This window comes from Conger conger, chromosome 7 (genome assembly GCF_963514075.1).
Source record: "Conger conger chromosome 7, fConCon1.1, whole genome shotgun sequence".
NCBI classification, from domain to species: domain Eukaryota; kingdom Metazoa; phylum Chordata; class Actinopteri; order Anguilliformes; family Congridae; genus Conger; species Conger conger.
The window spans coordinates 6277080-6294593 of NC_083766.1; the positions used below are offsets into that span (position 1 = coordinate 6277080).

At 46.9% G+C, this 17514-nt stretch overlaps 2 protein-coding genes across 4 annotated transcripts in view; both read right to left on the reverse strand.

The window, feature by feature from the left end:
* Window positions 1-1302: 1302 nt before the first annotated feature.
* On the reverse strand, window positions 1303-6173 carry LOC133133883 (small ribosomal subunit protein uS3-like). The gene is made up of 6 exons (XM_061250160.1): window positions 6051-6173; window positions 5283-5413; window positions 4298-4391; window positions 3667-3761; window positions 2874-3061; window positions 1303-1671 (listed from the first exon to the last, which is right to left on the reverse strand). Exons 1-6 carry the CDS (start codon window positions 6078-6080, stop codon window positions 1472-1474), a joined length of 738 nt encoding a protein of 245 aa, XP_061106144.1. The 5' UTR covers window positions 6081-6173; the 3' UTR covers window positions 1303-1471.
* A 765-nt stretch (window positions 6174-6938) lies between these two features.
* Window positions 6939-17514, reverse strand: part of si:ch211-176g13.8 (F-BAR and double SH3 domains protein 2) — a 34113-nt gene continuing 23537 nt past the window's right edge. For 2 of the 3 annotated variants that reach the window (XM_061248998.1, XM_061249000.1), the window contains exons 12-20: window positions 16880-16984; window positions 15429-15590; window positions 15074-15211; window positions 14448-14531; window positions 13270-13447; window positions 12547-12767; window positions 10975-11158; window positions 10322-10401; window positions 6939-9125 (exon numbers count right to left, since the gene is read on the reverse strand). In XM_061248998.1, the coding sequence (XP_061104982.1) occupies window positions 9042-9125; window positions 10322-10401; window positions 10975-11158; window positions 12547-12767; window positions 13270-13447; window positions 14448-14531; window positions 15074-15211; window positions 15429-15590; window positions 16880-16984 (1236 nt within the window). In that variant the 3' untranslated portion in view covers window positions 6939-9041. The remainder of the gene's footprint in view (window positions 9126-10321; window positions 10402-10974; window positions 11159-12546; window positions 12768-13269; window positions 13448-14447; window positions 14532-15073; window positions 15212-15428; window positions 15591-16879; window positions 16985-17514) is intronic. The other variant, XM_061248999.1, reaches the window with a different exon arrangement.

Sequence of the window (17514 nt, forward strand, 5' to 3'; positions counted from 1 at the left end):
ACATTTCATGGTTTCAGTTTTCTATTAACTTGTTGATGTTATTTGCTTATTTCCAAAGACAAAGTGACACTTCACTGAGCTGTCATGCGGTTTTCATGTTTTGCACATTATAGTGGACTCACTGCAGCGAAGAAACCTAGCCAAGTAATCAACAGTTCTGTGCTACTGTATGAATATCAACTGTTGATGCAGAAACAAATACATTTACACTGAGGGGCATGGGAAAAGAAGCCCACAATGACCATGTGTGGGATGGGTACTAATCCTGGGCCTGCATGGGATTAATGGCAATGTATTATTTACAAAAAAACAGTGAGGCATGCTATAACCACACATTTATGGCCTACATTCAACCTCCAGTTTCATAATTACTCAATTTCATGGCTACATTCTAGTCTTTTTTCAAGTGTCAATCCGCTATTGATTGAAAGGCAGAATGAGATCTCTCAGCAACAGTGCAGTGTCAATAGCTAACATGTGCGTTAACAAACTAAAAGCTTTGTGATCAAATACAAAAGCAACAAAATATAAGCATTTCAAATCTGGAGAAAATAAAGGTATACTTCCAAAAAACCATTAATAGACAAGCTTGTATGCATTTATTTTTACAGAAAACCTCCAGGGATTTCCAGATCCATCTCTAAAGAAAGTTTATGCACTTGTAAATCGCTTTGGATTAAAAGTGTCTGGAAAATGACTAAAATGTGAATGAAAAACTGCACATTACAAGTGCATTCTGACATGAATTTTAATGTGATATAAATTGAGAGAGCATTAGTGCAATGCATGGGATGGATAGCAGCTGAGGTAGGAGCAACTAAAATTGAAGCAGGCCCAAAAACAAATGACTAATAATGCTGTGGCAGGCCTATACTTTTGTAGGCAAAAAAGCTCCTTGCATATATAAATGGAGCACGATAAGGTTCAAAGTGAAACTGTGCCTTTGACAGCACACCCACTGTTAAACTAAGTATCCTCATTGGGCAAGCTTTACAGATCTTTGGAAATCATTTCATTGCTCAACCATTCCCGACGTGCAGCGGTGGACCGCAGGGGGCAGGAAATGAGCTCTTTAAAAGACGAGCATGATTTCTAACATGTGATGGTGAGCTCAGAGGCAGCCCTGCTAACCTTTTGTCCGTGTGACCCGATTCCTTTTGCCATTTTATTGTTCTTCAATGGCACACAGCCCAAAAAAAAAGCAGATCTTTGACTTTGAAATACATTGTCCTGATTAGTCGATGAATAATCCCTGACGGGAGAACTTCCCCCCCCCCCAAATGCGATCAAATCCACACAAAATATCAGGTATCAATTTATTCGAGTTAATAAATACATAGGAGATGCATAAAATGTCAATTCTGTGAAGGGAATTTAACATTTCAAACAAGTGCGGGAGAAAAGATGGTTCTCAGTCCTCCATACGTGGCCCAAAAGTGTGAGGTCCAGGGCTTCTGAATCCTCCTCTCCCTTATGCAGTGGCAACGGGGGGTCCCTGGGGCATGACGGGGGCCTCAGGCTTGGCCCCTTTCTGCTCAGACACGGGGGTCGTAGGGAGGACCTCCTCCTTGGGCTCCACAATGCTCACATGGTCAGGGAGGGGCTTCTTGGGGCCGATCTTACCGCTGGGGTCCCAGGGGAGCATGATTTTCACCTTGATCCCAAGCACACCTGCGGGCAGGGGAAGAAAAAATGTACAGGTTCACCGTAAGACAATGTTTGTGTGGTTTCAAAAACCATCTATATCCAGTTTTTTCATTTCCAGTCCCCAGTGCCCGTCATGAGCTTTACCAAGAACAGGCGGTTTTAGTGACTGTGTCTTTAAGGCCCATTGAGATCGATGAACCTCTGTTCTGATTGGCTGGCGATCAGAACGGAACGAACTGAACGCTGTCTGTGCCGAGCACTTGGATTTGTTTCCGGCTACAAGTTGGGCCGTGCTGAAGCAAAAGAGCGTATCGTTGTGACGTCAACTTTATGGAAGTCCAAACAGCTTGTTTAAAAGCAAGATTTTCATCCAGATCGTGTGGATTTACTTGGGGACTGTGCATTTTGATGCGCTGTGTTTTTATAGCTTCTCCTATACATCAACTCCTTCATAATCCACATAGCAAGGGAAAAGTAATTTTACACAATATGGGACCTTTGACTCCTTATGGGCAGATGCAACCTGCACATTACATCTCCCTTAACAGACCGATGTGACCTGCACTTTACATCTCCTTTACATTAAAATACATGACGCATGTATTTTAAGACACATGACCACTGAAATGCATTGTGATTCTAACGCCTTTCTATGGGTTTTCTATTGGGTGACTTAGTCCATAATGGGTTAACTGTGCCATACCCGTAGTGGCCCCAATCTGAAAATTCACTACAGTCTCTTCATCAGTAATGAGTATATTAATACAGCGACCTGAAGCGGCATGAAAAACCACTGTATGGGGCCCCAAAAAAAAAAAGCAGAACAAACGTGCAATGTTGGCTGGAGCCCTGAACTCTGACCTGGACCCAAGCTTCACGTTTCGAAAAAACACAAAGGCAGCTTAGACCAATGCTGGGCTGACCCTGTACCTCCAGGGAACATACCATAGTGCAACAACATGCGTAACCTTTTAGAAGCATCAGTACAAAAACACTGTACGTCTTCGCTTTTAAAAAGGTATGTAAACATTAAAAAGCACCCTGTAATTTTGAAACTTTAATGACAACTATGCTGTAGTTGTAACGTAGGCATAATGTAACGTTAAGAAGTATAATTAACAGATGTAGAAAGAATACAGTTAAAACTGAAACTGTGGAATTCAGGAAGTGGCGGTTGATACTGGTAAGTTACGATCGTGATGTTTCACGGCGGGAAATGACCTCACCCTGTCTGAGCAGGACGTGTCGGACGGCGGTGTCCACATAATAGTTGACAGGGTCTCCGCTGTGGATCATCAGGCCGTCAACAAACTTCATGGACTTGGCCCTCTGCCCCCTGAGCTTCCCAGAAACCACCACCTCACAGCCTTTGGCCCCGCTCTCCATGATGAAGCGGAGGACTCCATAACACGCCCTGAAACGACAGCCAGACGAGAGGAGCTCAACTACACACTCTCAACATGAGCATTTCACCTTTAAATGCGAGGATGAACTCAGATGGGCTGAAGAGCCTGTTCTCATCCTTTCATGTTCTTCTTATTAAGGTCTACAAAGTCCCCTCTAGTATTACACCAAAATCTCGGTACTTTTCCTATACTCATTTAAAAAAAGGTTCACTGAACGAGATTTTCGGACGTTCTGTACTTTTAGTTCAATTGCCTCTCCTGCATCCTGTTCAATGAGATAGTAGCATTAACTTCAGTCAGGGTATTCTAAATTGTGTGTTCAGGCATATTTGAAAACTTGGGACCATTCACAATTGCACAGCATTTCCATTTCAAAATTGCTTTTAGACAAGGATTATAAGGTTCATAGAAACTGGTAAATAAATAAATAAATAAATAAATAAAGCAGTTTTTCAAGCACAAAATGATCTTTTAAAAATACCATTTATTTTTAGAGCTCCTCATACCCCAAAACACCGGCATCAGCTGACTACATTCAGATGTTTAGTTCAGCACATCAGGGCATGAGGCAGGTAATGTCTAGAGCTTTATGGCGAACGGGAGACAGACTCACCTCCGCACAGCCAGGCCTCCCAGCAGTTTGTAGCGGAGAGACTCAGCCTGAGCAATGGCACATAGCCCCCTGGTGGCCACCTTTTCAGCATACAGCTGGACATGGAGGTGGAAGAAGAGAAAGGAAAGGTGACGGATTCATTCAGTACCACACCCCCCCTCCCCAAAATAGTAATTAATTTCAGGACAGTCCACCTCCAAAGTCTGAACAACTGCCTTACTGCAACTGCTCTCTCTGTTCCCGGCCACGACAATTAAGAGAAATGTAGCTCTTCTAATTATACCAGTATACTATTACAGAAATGTCCCCATTTATTCTGACTGCTGTCTGACATTCACCCAAATCAGGGTGAAAAGCACAGCAGGATACCACTCTGAGTGCAAGTAGTTACAACAGTGTAATGTTAAGTGGTTTTAAAAAGCAGCACTTATAAAATAATAGAAAATATAAATTGTTAATATTCTATTCTATTAAAGACCCACACGTCCAATACTTGCCTTGTGTCTCCCAGATATGTCTCAGACAATAGTTTCTCACCACAGCCACGAAGGGGCAAAGCTCTGGCACACCAGATAAGCAGCACTTACATTACAAGATCTGCCCCCAAACCACCTTTTTCCTTTGCACTCACCTCAACACTGCCCTCAAGGAACCCAAATCTCTTCTGGACAACAGCGGTCAGTTCACGAATGCGACGCCCCTTCTCACCCAGGACGTTCTGTGTCCTGAAGATGAACAATCACGACTGGTTCAGCACCATCGATATTTCAATCAGCAGGGGTTAACTCATTCTTCACACAACACGCATCAACTACATCGTAACAAGAGGTCTACAAGCTCTACTGTTGAGGAAAAATAATACAGCTGATAATACAAAAAATTATTGAAGCTTTTAACTAGGCTAATAACTAGCTGCAGAGTCCTTAATAAAATATTCAGTTCTTTATACATCCAGTATTCACCAAGACATGAGTCATTCCACACCAAGTGAACCAATATCTTCCAACTTATGATCTCAGACTTAACTCTGAACACATTGTATTACATGAGTCACGAAAGATTGCAAAGTTTTTCCCCTTGAATTTTAATTGAGTTATGCCTCTTTAAAAAACATAAATAGCAAAATTTACATTTGCAAATTAGCATTTCATTACAGCAGCATGTAAATCCTGTTCTAATAGGCATCATCACCAAAATTAGTGCGGGTGTACATCCCCACCCAGATTCAGAAAATGTCTTGATTTCTGTTGGCTGTAAACCTAGAAAAAGTGCCCCAAAATGAAAAAAAAATATGCTGTTCTGAGTAGAATTCACAGAAATAACTCTGCAGTCTTTCGTAATTCATAAAACACAACAAATATAGACAACTACAAGAAAATCTGAGACTATGAGGTGGGAGGTTTTACATTGGCTGTTTTCACCTGGAATTACTTGCATGCAATACGATGCTTTCCAAACATGCCTGACAGCTGATGGAGTACAAAACAAAGACCTTTGGTCTAGCTTTCTTGTTTTTCAATGCTCATAAATACATGGTCTATAAACTCAAGACTTACTGTCAGTCACCGGGAGTTTGCATAGAAGAGGAGAAAGTTTATGCACCGTTGCCATCTCACCTTGTGGCAAGGATGATGATTTCTGTCCGAGTCGGGGTGACTCTAACCTCCACACCAGAGTAGCCATCCTCGGCAAGCTCACGAGTGAGAAACTCGTTTAATTCTGCTTTGAAGATGCCGTCTGAGACGAACTGCGAGAGAGAGAGAGAGAGAGAGAGAGAGAAAGACAAACTTGGAAAAACGAACCACCGCCACTTTATGTCCAATACACATAACGTTAGAATCATTTAGCCTGCCCTGTGGCGACCTACGTCTCAAATCGACACACTCATCAAAAGCTAGACCATTGTACGACACAGCATCCCATGCAACTTCAGTGTGAAACAACCAAACACCGAAGCCCATTTCACACTTTAAATTAACCAACGATAGCGAGGAAATATTGCTACCCGGTGATCGATCCTAGTTATTCCAATTTTTGCCTAGGTAACGTTTGCAACACAGCTAGATTGCTAGCAATGAGCACTGACAATCTACCCCTTTAAAAGCTAAGCATAAAAAAAACACGCGCCACCACCCTAAATGTAAGAACGTACTGCTGGGGTCAATTCTGACGTCTTCCCTGCTAGTTCAATGAAAATACCCTGTGCATATCTACTAGACGCCGGTTAGGGCTGACAAATCTACAGCAATCCTCTCACCGTCTATGTGCGAAGAAACGCACAAACTCTTTAACAGACTCTGCAGACTGTCTCTTTTAACGTCCGATGCAAATTGAACTTTAATGACCCTCATCTTATTAGTTACAAGTAAATAATTACGCTATACCTTCCTCTTCTTAGATATCTGCGCCGCCATTATTAGATTCGTGCAGCCGAAAGGAAAGGGCCATTGACTGGATCCGCCGGAAGTTGAAATATGTTTCTTGTTTACTCTTCAGAATGGTCCAAGTGACCCCTACAGACAAATCAGTGCAACTTCACCAAGAGTCCCAGTGGAGTGTACCTCCTGGTTAAGTTTTAAATTTTACAAACTGTCAACACACTGTAGCAGAAATTGTAGACGAAGCTGAAGCTGAAGCTGAAATATCAAAATGCTAAGCCCCTCACTCGTTTCCACAGTTAGCAGCATAATGAATTAGCGTGAGTTAACCGGTCTGTTCACCTCGAGTTAACGCGAGTACACAAACACACATTTTGTTTCGAGATACTTCTCTGAACCATAGGAGTTCAACCTGCAGTTGAAACAAAGGCAAATCGGCTGGGCTAATGAACGTCTGCATAGCTTTTTAATTTTTAAATAGTTGTGCTTATCATATATATTCACCTCATCTTGTCTTCGAGGGCTAACACTTATTTTTGAAACAAAAACATTTTTTTCCACGTATGCTGCTGAAAACTGAGCACAATTATGTCTCCATGTGAATTAAGTACCTAAACTTTATAAGCATTTGATATTCAATATTTCTTTGTCTTCAGTTGAGACTTTAAACTTCAGTAAGCTGGAACACATCAAACCATAATCATCTAATAATCAGCATGTCCCCAAATTGAAAATGTACTTATAGATCCCACTGTGGCCAGTCACACATACCAAATGTAGATGCAAAGCATTTTTCTCTTTAAATCAAATAAAATGGTTGCATTTCAGAAAAGTGACAAAGGGTTTGTGTATAATACAAAGCAGTCAGTTTTTAATAAAATAACATGACACAAATGGGAGAAACCACAACTGAGATGTTTATTTAACATTTGTACACACTAAGTACAAACTTAACAGCCAAGAAAATACAGGAAACATTCTGAACCACTGTTCTCTGACATGGCAAAACAGTGACGTGAAAGTCTGAAAAGAGGCTGGCTGTTATAATGGGTCTTTCTAGCAGCTCTGAATCATATTCAAATAATAAAAAACTATTAAAATACAAGCATGCAACTTTTCTTTAAGGAGAATTATCTTTAAACTTCTGGTGACATTATTTGAAATGACGGACACACTGTAAACCTTAAACTTTAAAAACAAGTTTGATAAGACGTGCAAGGTCACTGAGATATTAATGTTTCTTCCACAGTGAAGATTTAACTTTAATCCAAATGAATAATTTCTTTCAAAACCACATAGCTTTTTAAAATTCCCTTTTCTTTTTCAATAAATGCAAATGACTCTACACCAAATCTTGCTGTATTCCAGAGTTCATTTGTGCTGATGCTTCGATCTTCGAAGCATGTCTTAATGAAGGTCTTTTGACTGAAATGTCAAAACTAAACACTTCATTACTGCAAGATACAAAGTGCGGGAGTCAGGTTTATTCAAGACTCATCCCTTTATCCAAGTAACTAGGTGTGCACTCATTACCCATTTAATTCCTTTTTAAAAAACTGGACAACCATTAACGTTACTGAAAAGATGATGCAAAACAATATTGGCCCTCTCAAAGAAACCTATTATTCAAGGGTGTAAAAATCAAAAACAGAGACTGGCGCAGTTGGCCAGGTCAATCACAGAAAGGCATCAGACATGCATTCTGCATTCTTAACGACTAAAACTTACTTACATACATACAAGTCCACATAAATCATGTGATGACGCATCCGGGGATCAGTCACACAAGACAATACTGCAGAGGTCATCAAACAGTACAACAACAAAAAAGTGCTGACAAAGAATATCATCGTACAGGTGGGTGCATTGAGTTAAATGAGTCGATTCAAGCAGGATATGCTTCCATGTGAACATCCTAGAAGCACAACTGTCTTATTGCGAGTTGCCAGACCAATGTTCGACCAGTTCCTGACTGGATCTTGTGACATGGACTGTTTCGTGTAAGCGTACGGACCGGTTTCTATCGTTGGGATAACACTGTAACGGAGGACATTCTGTCGATGGTGAAGACGAGAATGCTGGTGTTAACAGGAACTCCACGGATGTCATACCTGAAACTACTACAAGCTGTTAAAACTTTGTATAACACTAAATATGAAATCATATTCAACATATCCAACAAACCTTAAAGAGCTTATCCTCAGCAAGTTGTACACAGAAAACACAGGAGATCAATAAAATACACTTCCAATGTAAGCTCAAATGATCATCGACTGGTTTGAATTGACAAGAAAACGGCGTATCTCCATCTGAAAAGCAGTTTTCCCTTTCTTCTGCAGGTTTAAATATTAGTAGTAGTATGCAGATCCTTGTTCAAAAAAAGCATAATAGGTATAATTTTCAGATTGCCACTTTCCCTTGATGAGACAATATAACCTTTTATTCTGGATGTGAGGGGGGGGGGGGGTGATAAAAAGGGCACAAAAATCAAATCCAGTAATGAGGATCCAGCCTCCTCTCCTCCCACAGCAGCCTGGTACAATCCCCTAATCCCCTTTTACCTTCTACCATGGACCACCTGAAGAACGTATTTTGTATGATCGTGGACATGAAATTCCTTGCACCAGTTTTGAACATTCCTACAACAGTAATATACTGTACTATGCACGTTAAATACAACCGACATGACAGACTACAAGCAGCGGTGCTTGTAAACCCGCCCCCCCCCCCCCCCTCACCCTCCTTCACCCTCCATACAGCTCCATTTCAATGACACTCGTTCCTCTTTCTCGGGATTGAATTTTACAATTCAAATGCCCACCTACAAATGCCCAAGGGTAGAGCTGTGCAGGAATGGCACTAAACACACTTGTGACTCCGGATTCTGCCTGCCTTCTTCTGACTCCGAGGGAAGAAAGGCTGGAGGCTCTCCAGCTGATTCTCATGAGAATGAAGAGACAGGTCCAGTTAAGTCAGCGAGTCACCAGGGCTGCAGCTTCACACCAGCGTGATCTCCACCTCCTCAGTCTTCTCCACCCGCCTGCGCGCCTGCTGCTTTGGGGGAGGGGGGGCCGCACGCACCTGGGGAGGGAGACAGGAGAGAGGTGAACAGGCAGGCTAACTCACGTTAACTCAGGGTGAACAGACAGGCTAACTCACGTTAACTCAGGGTGAACAGACGGGTTAACTCAGGGTGAACAGACGGGTCAACTCACGTTAACTCAGGGTGAACAGACGGGTTAACTCAGGGTGAACAGACAGGCTAACTCACGTTAACTCAGGGTGAACAGACGGGTTAACTCAGGGTGAACAGACGGGTTAACTCAGGGTGAACAGACGGGTTAACTCACGTTAACTCAGGGTGAACAGACGGGTTAACTCAGGGTGAACAGACGGGTTAACTGACGTTAACTCAGGGTGAACAGACGGGTTAACTCAGGGTGAACAGACGGGTTAACTCAGGGTGAACAGACAGGCTAACTCACGTTAACTCAGGGTGAACAGACGGGTTAACTCAGGGTGAACAGACGGGTTAACTCAGGGTGAACAGACGGGTTAACTCACGTTAACTCAGGGTGAACAGACGGGTTAACTCAGGGTGAACAGACGGGTTAACTGACGTTAACTCAGGGTGAACAGACGGGTTAACTGACGTTAACTCAGGGTGAACAGACGGGTTAACTGACGTTAACTCAGGGTGAACAGACGGGTTAACTCAGGGTGAACAGACGGGGTTAACTCACGTTAACTCAGGGTGAAGAGACGGGTTAACTCACGTTAACTCAGGGTGAACAGACGGGTTAACTCAGGGTGAACAGACGGGTTAACTGACGTTAACTCAGGGTGAACAGACGGGTTAACTCAGGGTGAACAGACGGGTTAACTGACGTTAACTCAGGGTGAACAGACGGGTTAACTCACGTTAACTCAGGGTGAACAGACGGGTTAACTCACGTTAACTCAGGGTGAACAGATGAATGAATAAATAAATGAGAAAGGAAGAACACAGACTACACAGAACACAGCTTACGTTCCCCATCCAGGGAATATTCATATTTTGGGATCCATTAACTCTGTAATTGGTTAGTTAAACATATGGAGAATGCAGTGAAGCTCACAGAGACACCGCTGTTATATCCTGGGGGGGAAGTGGTTTCAGGGTGAAGCTAGGTTAAACATTGCACGAATGTGTGTCTGCAGGCAACAAAGGCAAGACAAGCTTATGGAGAACAGATTTGGGGGGGTGGAAGAGTGGGAGTGGGGGGGGGAGCCCTTACAGGCGCACTTACAGGGCGTAGTTTCCCCAGACTTCCATCTGAAATGGACCGCGGGGGCCGGGAGAAGCTGCTGCTGTGGCCTGGGTGAAGAACAGAGAGTCCAGCGTGAGACGCCAAGAGAAGCAAACATCAGCCGGCCCGCCAAAGCCCCTCCCCACACTCAATATTCAAGGAGTGTTGAATACCTTCACTGGGATTTACACGGGCTGCAAACGTTCCTTTGAGGTTTAACCCGTTTATACCCGTCCATAATAGTCCGTAATATGATTATATTATATATTTATTTATTTATTCATCCATAATTGTCATTGCTTTCTAAAGCAACAATGCGTCCTCAGTATCCACTGCATTTAATCCATCAATAGTGGGCAGCCACAATGAAAAACTCCGAGGGGCAATTTTAGACTCTCCAATTGACCTAACCTGCATGTCTTTGGACTGTGGTAGGAAACCAGAGTATCCAGAAAAAAACCTGCACAGACACTGGGAGAAAATGCAGACTCCACACAGGAAGCCCCAGGACCCGGATGAGCCAACGGTGCTACCCACTGCGCCCCCATTAAGACACGCATTTCACCTATACGAATAAACACAGCCTAGCTGTGCATTTGAATTTGGATGGGGAGAAGGAGGGAAGGAGGGAAGGCTCTTACGGAGGGCAGGGCCTTTCCCCGCCGTGGGAGGGGTGCGGTTCTCCCCGTTGACGGGCGAGGCGGGTAGAGACACGGTGGCACTCCGCTGGAGGGGGGGGTGGGGGCTCCGGTCTGGGCTGCAGGGAGACTGGGCACTCAGGGGCGGAGGGGGCAGGAGGCAGGGAGGGCACTGGGAGGGGGAAACCTGCAGGAGAAAGGCAACCCTGATTAATAACACCAACACATACATATGCGAAGGTCATCCAGAGGGAGTGCAAGGGTCCACAGGGAGGGTGTAATAGATTACAGCACTGTGGGTCATCTTTCAGAACAAGCCAGTTTAATGAATCGCTTTTCATTAAATTATTATTTATATTATTTTTGGAGTCATAATTTCAACAAAAGCTGACCACATATTTCCGTGTTTCTTTTGTTTTTGTAATGAAATTTCTTAGGCACATGATGATTTATAGCCTATTAATGATACAATAGTTCAGAGGCAGGACCACTTATTAAACATTTCAGTATGATTACACATTCATTAAAATTCATATTTTCCATGAGACTAGAATAATGAAATAATTATGTTCACCATACAGAAAATGAACGATATGAATGAATCATGAATGGGTCTTTGTGAGAAGCGATCAGGTGTGAATGGATGGACATGGGAGCACAGAGGAGGTGTGCAGAGGTACAGGTGTGCGGTGGTACAGGTGTGCGGAGGTACAGGTGTGCGGTGGTACAAGTGTGCGGAGGTACAGGTGTGCGGAGGTACAGGTGTGCGGAGGTACAGCTGTGCGGAGGTACAGGTGTGCGGAGGTACAGATGTGCGGAGGTACAGGTGTGCGGAGGTACAGATGTGCGGAGGTACAGGTGTGCGGAGGTACAGGTGTGCGGAGGTACAGATGTGCGGAGGTACAAGTGTGCGGAGGTACAGGTGTGCGGGGGTACAGGTGTGCGGAGGTACAGGTGTGCGGAGGTACAGATGTGCGGAGGTACAGGTGTGCGGAGGTACAGGTGTGCGGAGGTACAGCTGTGCGGAGGTGCAGGTGTGCGGAGGTGCAGGTGCGGAGGTACAGGTGTGCAGGTACAGGTGTGCAGGTACAGGTGTGCGGAGGTACAGCTGTGCGGAGGTACAGGTGTGTGGAGGTACAGGTGTGCAGGTACAGGTGTGCGGAGGTACAGGTGTGCAGCTACAGGTGTGCGGAGGTACAGGTGTGCAGCTACAGGTGTGCGGAGGTACAGGTGTGCAGAGGTACAGGTGTGCAGAGGTACAGGTGTGCAGGTACAGGTGTGCGGAGGTACAGGTGTGCAGAGGTACAGGTGTGCAGAGGTACAGGTGTGCAGAGGTACAGGTGTGCGGAGGTACAGGTGTGCGGAGGTACAGGTGTGCGGAGGTACAGGTGTGCGGAGGTACAGGTGTGCAGGTACAGGTGTGCGGAGGTACAGGTGTGCGGAGGTACAGGTGTGCGGGGGTACAGGTGTGCGGAGGTACAGGTGTGCGAGGTACAGGTGTGCAGGTACAGGTGTGCGGAGGTACAGGTGTGCAGAGGTACAGGTGTGCGGAGGTACAGGTGTGCCTCTGCGTACCTCTGCTTCAGAGCCGCTCTTCTCCTCCCCGTTCTCGGACTCGGCCAGGTCCTCCACCAGCACGGAGGGGAAGACGCCCACGCGCCCGTTGAACTCGCCCTCCCAGAAGCCGTCGTCCTCGTGGTTGTCCTTGTTGAGCACGTGGATGATGGCGCCCTCGGGAAAGGACAGCTCGTCGTTCGTCTGGCCCTCGTAGTCGTACAGGGCCTTCACAAAGCTCACTGCCAGGGTTCGGAGAACAGGGCCGGGATTAGGCACGAGAGGCGGGTGGAGTGCACCACGAACGGCACGATTCTACACGGCAGAGTTGATTCACAATCACACAGTGAAATCGCACAGTGAAAACATTCATGATTAACATCCATATTCAGATGAACAATCCATAACTTTGTGGCCTGCATTTCTTAAAAATCCACTAGGGGGCAGTGATGCTCATTGTTAAGCACACTTTCACTCAAACCCCAAGAGCTAGGCTTAGAATGCGACAGGATGCAGGTATGCAAGTTGGTCTGTGTGTAAGCTGCTCTGTGTGAGTGTGTGTGTGTGTGTGTGTGTTTGTGTGTGTGTGTGTGTGTGTGTGTGTGTGTGTGTGTGTGTGTGTGTGTGTGAGAGAGAGAGAGAGAGAGAGAGAGAGTGTGTGCGTGCGTGTGTGAGTGTGTTTGCGTGTGTGAGAGAGTGGGAATGTGCGTGCGTGTGCTGTGTGCGGACACAGGCGTGACTCACAGTTGGCATCCCCGTTCATGCTGCCTGAGGCCAGCTCAGGCTCGGTGGAGTTGCTGGAGGAGTGCGATCGCGCGTCCAGGGCGGCCAGGGTCTGCAGCATGTTCAGCAGGCTGCTGGAGGTGGGGAACTGCAGGTACTTCTCTGGGACGTAGCCCACCTGGCCGGCCTGGTTCCTCGCCTGAAACGAGCCCACCCCACGCAAACTGAGAGTGCGAACACACAACTCTGACCCTCTGCAACACACCCAGTGAGTGCAGATTCAGAACCCTCGCACAACGTTCCCAGTGTTATATTGCCAGGGGAATACTTATTGGTCGGCTCTTGTTTCTGCCAAATGGGAAAACCAGTGAACAGCTCTATGGGTGGAGGTCTAATTCCTATAATCCCACACAGATGCAGGCTCGCTCTCTTGATGTGCCACTTGGCTGCCAGAGACTGTTCTCAGACGGAGCAGCAGCAGGGCTGACAGACCTATTCATCCCCGCGCATTCCCCACACGGGACGTCGCTAATTGGGAACATCAAAAGGCCTGCGTTCAGATTGTTCTGCGTGCCCCACTGTAACTGACTGACTGATGTAATCTCAGCCGCAGGGAGCCAGCGGAGGGCGTCCCTGCCCGGAGGACGACATCACCGCCTGAGGGCCACAGCTTGTCCTCCAGAGCTACGGTGCCTATCGACTGATCATACCCACTCCTACAGTACAGTGTGAGAGCGCCCACACACCTTCATACAAAGGATCAATTTGAGCAAGCCGAACATCAAATACTTGCGCTCGCTCCTGATCTTGCGTATGCACATTCCCTAACAGGAGAGTGACGGCATGTTATTTTCTGCACAGATAATGAGCAGGAACAGTACGCTCTCAAAGCCTGCACTCAGTTACCCTGGATATGTTCAGCCCTTTAGATCCCGATGATAAGGTGCACACAGAAGGCAGTATACTTTATAGTTTTTTTTGTTTTTTTTTCCTTTTCATTTTCCCCGCTGCTTCATAAATAAGTCCCAATGAACTTCCTCGTTTGTCAAAGATCAAGGATTGAGTCTCATCCGATCAAACGACGGAGCAGCTTAGTAAAGGTCATTACAGCCCCAGACTCCATGGGAAACAGACCTTTCAGTGAGCCCTGCAGGAATGTCACTATGCACCCCCCTCCCACCCCCCATCTCCCTCCATACCTTCACCCAGTCCTCCATATCACCATCCTCAATGACATCCAGCACCTCCTGCTCCTCTATGGTCAGCTCGTCTGCCTGGCAGGCCTGAAGGCAGGGGAACGGAGGCAGAGTTCAGGGAAAATAGAAAAGTTTCATATCATTTGAGGGCACTCTGCAAGTGAGACTGTGCTGCTGGTACCTTGTCTGAGTACAGCACTTTCCATGTGAGACTGTATTATTGGTACCTTGTGTGAGTACAACACTTTCCATGTGAGACTGTATTATTGGTACCTTGTGTGAGTACAACACTTTCCATGTGAGACTGTATTATTGGTACCTTGTGTGAGTACAACACTTTCCATGTGAGACTGTATTATTGGTACCTTGTGTGAGTACAACACTTTCCATGTGAGACTGTATTATTGGTACCTTGTGTGAGTACAACACTTTCCATGTGAGACTGTATTATTGGTACCTTGTGTGAGTACAGCACTGCAGGTGAGACTGTTATTGGTACCTTGTATGAGTACAGCACTGCAGGTGAGACTGTTATTGGTACCTTGTATGAGTACAACACTTTCCATGTGAGACTGTATTATTGGTACCTTGTGTGAGTACAACACTGCAGGTGAGACTGTTATTGGTACCTTGTATGAGTACACCACTCTGCAGGTGAGGGGGTAGTTGCGCCCTAAAGTGCCAGAAGGACTGGAGCTGCTGTCGTCACAGGTCTCCATGCTCTCCTCCAGGTCCTCGCCATCCTCCCTCTCGTCGTCACAGACGGTCTGAGGCGACAAAATGAGCCACACCCAAACTCAAAGTCATAACCAGCTGCGGTGCACTAACCCATCATGCACTAAGTGTCATAGAGTCAGTGAAGTGCACAGCAGTACAACAGAAGTCTATTCTCACTGTAAGCGAAGAACGGATACTGGTTGGCCGTGTGACACGCCAACACGACACAGAGAGATGAACCCAGACGCGCGATGCGGTGGTACTCACAGGCTGCGAGGGGTCGTGTGTGGTCAGGGTGGGCAGGGAGGCCCAGCGCTCGTTCTCCAGCTCCTCCATCACCTGGTTCATGGCGCTCTTGAGCCAGGTGTCCACCGACACGCCCGCGTCCCGCAGCAGGTTGAGCCGCGCCTCCGCCTTCACCTTCACCGTCTGCAGGTGACACCAGCGGCCAGGGCGTCAGACACACACACCTGCACACCTGTCTGACCTTACAGACACACACACCTGCACACCCGTCTGACCTTACAGATACACACACCTGCACACCTGTCCCCCCTTACAGGCACACAAACCTGCACACCTGTCTGACCTTACAGACACACACACCTGCACACCTGTCTGACCTTACAGACACACACACCTGCACACCTGTCCCACCTTACAGACACACACACCTGCACACCCGTCTGACCTTACAGACACACACACCTGCACACCTGTCCCACCTTACAGACACACACACCTGCACACCCGTCTGACCTTACAGACACACACACCTGCACACCTGTCCCCCCTTACAGGCACACAAACCTGCACACCTGTCTGACCTTACAGGCACACAAACCTGCACACCTGTCCCACCTTGCAGGCACACAAACCTGCACACCTGTCCCACCTTACAGGCACACAAACCTGCACACCTGTCCCACCTTACAGGCACACACACCTGCACACCTGTCTGACCTTACAGACACACAAACCTGCACACCTGTCTGACCTTACAGACACACACACACCTGCGTACCTGTCTGACCTTACAGACACACAAACCTGCACACCTGTCTGACCTTACAGACACACAAACCTGCACACCTGTCCGACCTTACAGACACACAAACCTGCACACCTGTCCGACCTTACAGGCACACACACCTGCACACCCGTCTGACCTTACAGATACACACACCTGTCCCACCTTACAGGCACACAAACCTGCACACCCGTCTGACCTTACAGACACACACACCTGCACACCTGTCCGACCTTACAGGCACACACACCTGCAAACCCGTCTGACCTTACAGGCACACAAACCTGTGCGCTTATCAAACACATGTAGCTCTGCGCTCATCAAACATTTCTGACCACACGTACCTGTGCGCTTATTTAACACATGTACCTCTGTGTCTTTTCCTAAGTCAATACACACCCTGTGTGTCCCACCAACACTGGCTTGAATGATTCATATGGACTACAGAACACCAATATTGACACGGCACTAATGAAACCACAGATGTTGTATTTGGCTTCCCGGTCAGATGTCTGGCAGGGGGTGCTACAGACCACTGAAAAATTGTTTCAATATGAAGAGCGCAGCTGGTTACCGAGCGGGAGCCAAAAACCTACGGACACCGCTGGGAAGAGATCAGCAGCGCGTTCGGCCGGAGAGACACGGAAAACGCGGGAGTAAACAAACGCGCGCGCGGCGGAGCGGTGACCTCAGCCCGTCGGATGGTTCTCCTGGCCTCCTCCACCCTCTGCTCCATGTCGCCCGGGTCACGTTCGGACGGGCGCAGCCCCTGCGTCTCACACTCCTCCAGAGCCTGACGTCAAAAACGGGAAAGACCAAGCAACGGACGTGAGCAAGATTCACATCCCCACACTAAAAACATTCATTTCGGCACAAATCGGCCAGGGAAGAAGTTTGCGGTGTACTCAGAAATATGCGCCGGAGAACGGACTGAAACCGGCAGGGGGCGGGGGGGGGGGGGGGGGGGAGGTGATGTTACAGCTTTCCTGAAAATCTTGTCTGACATTTTTTTACACAGGTGCCCTCCTTGACCCCTTTCATCTAATCGTGCACAGTGCTTAAGCACGCACATACCGCAGTAATCGTCCAGCGGCGCTAAAGCACACTCAGCTGCCAGCGGCTGACACATGCCCTGCTGGGATTACAGATGTTTCCTTTGGAATGCGCACATGACCGTGCGCTCAGACTATCTCAGCTCTCGGAGGCGCGGATAAATCATCAAACTCCGCCGCATTGGCCGGTCACCTGGAGCACGGGGCCGATCAAAGCACCCGGAGGACAGGTCTCAGACTAGCCCTCGGACTGACTCCGGTTCTGCGTGAT

Bases quoted from the DNA above. Each gene is read 5' to 3' on its own strand.
- LOC133133883 (XM_061250160.1), bottom strand. From the start codon at position 6,080: ATGGCGGCGCAGATATCTAAGAAGAGGAAG. The intron at 3,762-4,297 runs GTGAGTGCAAAG...CTCCATGTCCAG, and splicing joins TCCTTGAGGGCAGTGTTGAG to CTGTATGCTGAAAAGGTGGC. The intron at 3,062-3,666 runs GTGAGTCTGTCT...CTGTCGTTTCAG, and splicing joins GGAGGCCTGGCTGTGCGGAG to GGCGTGTTATGGAGTCCTCC.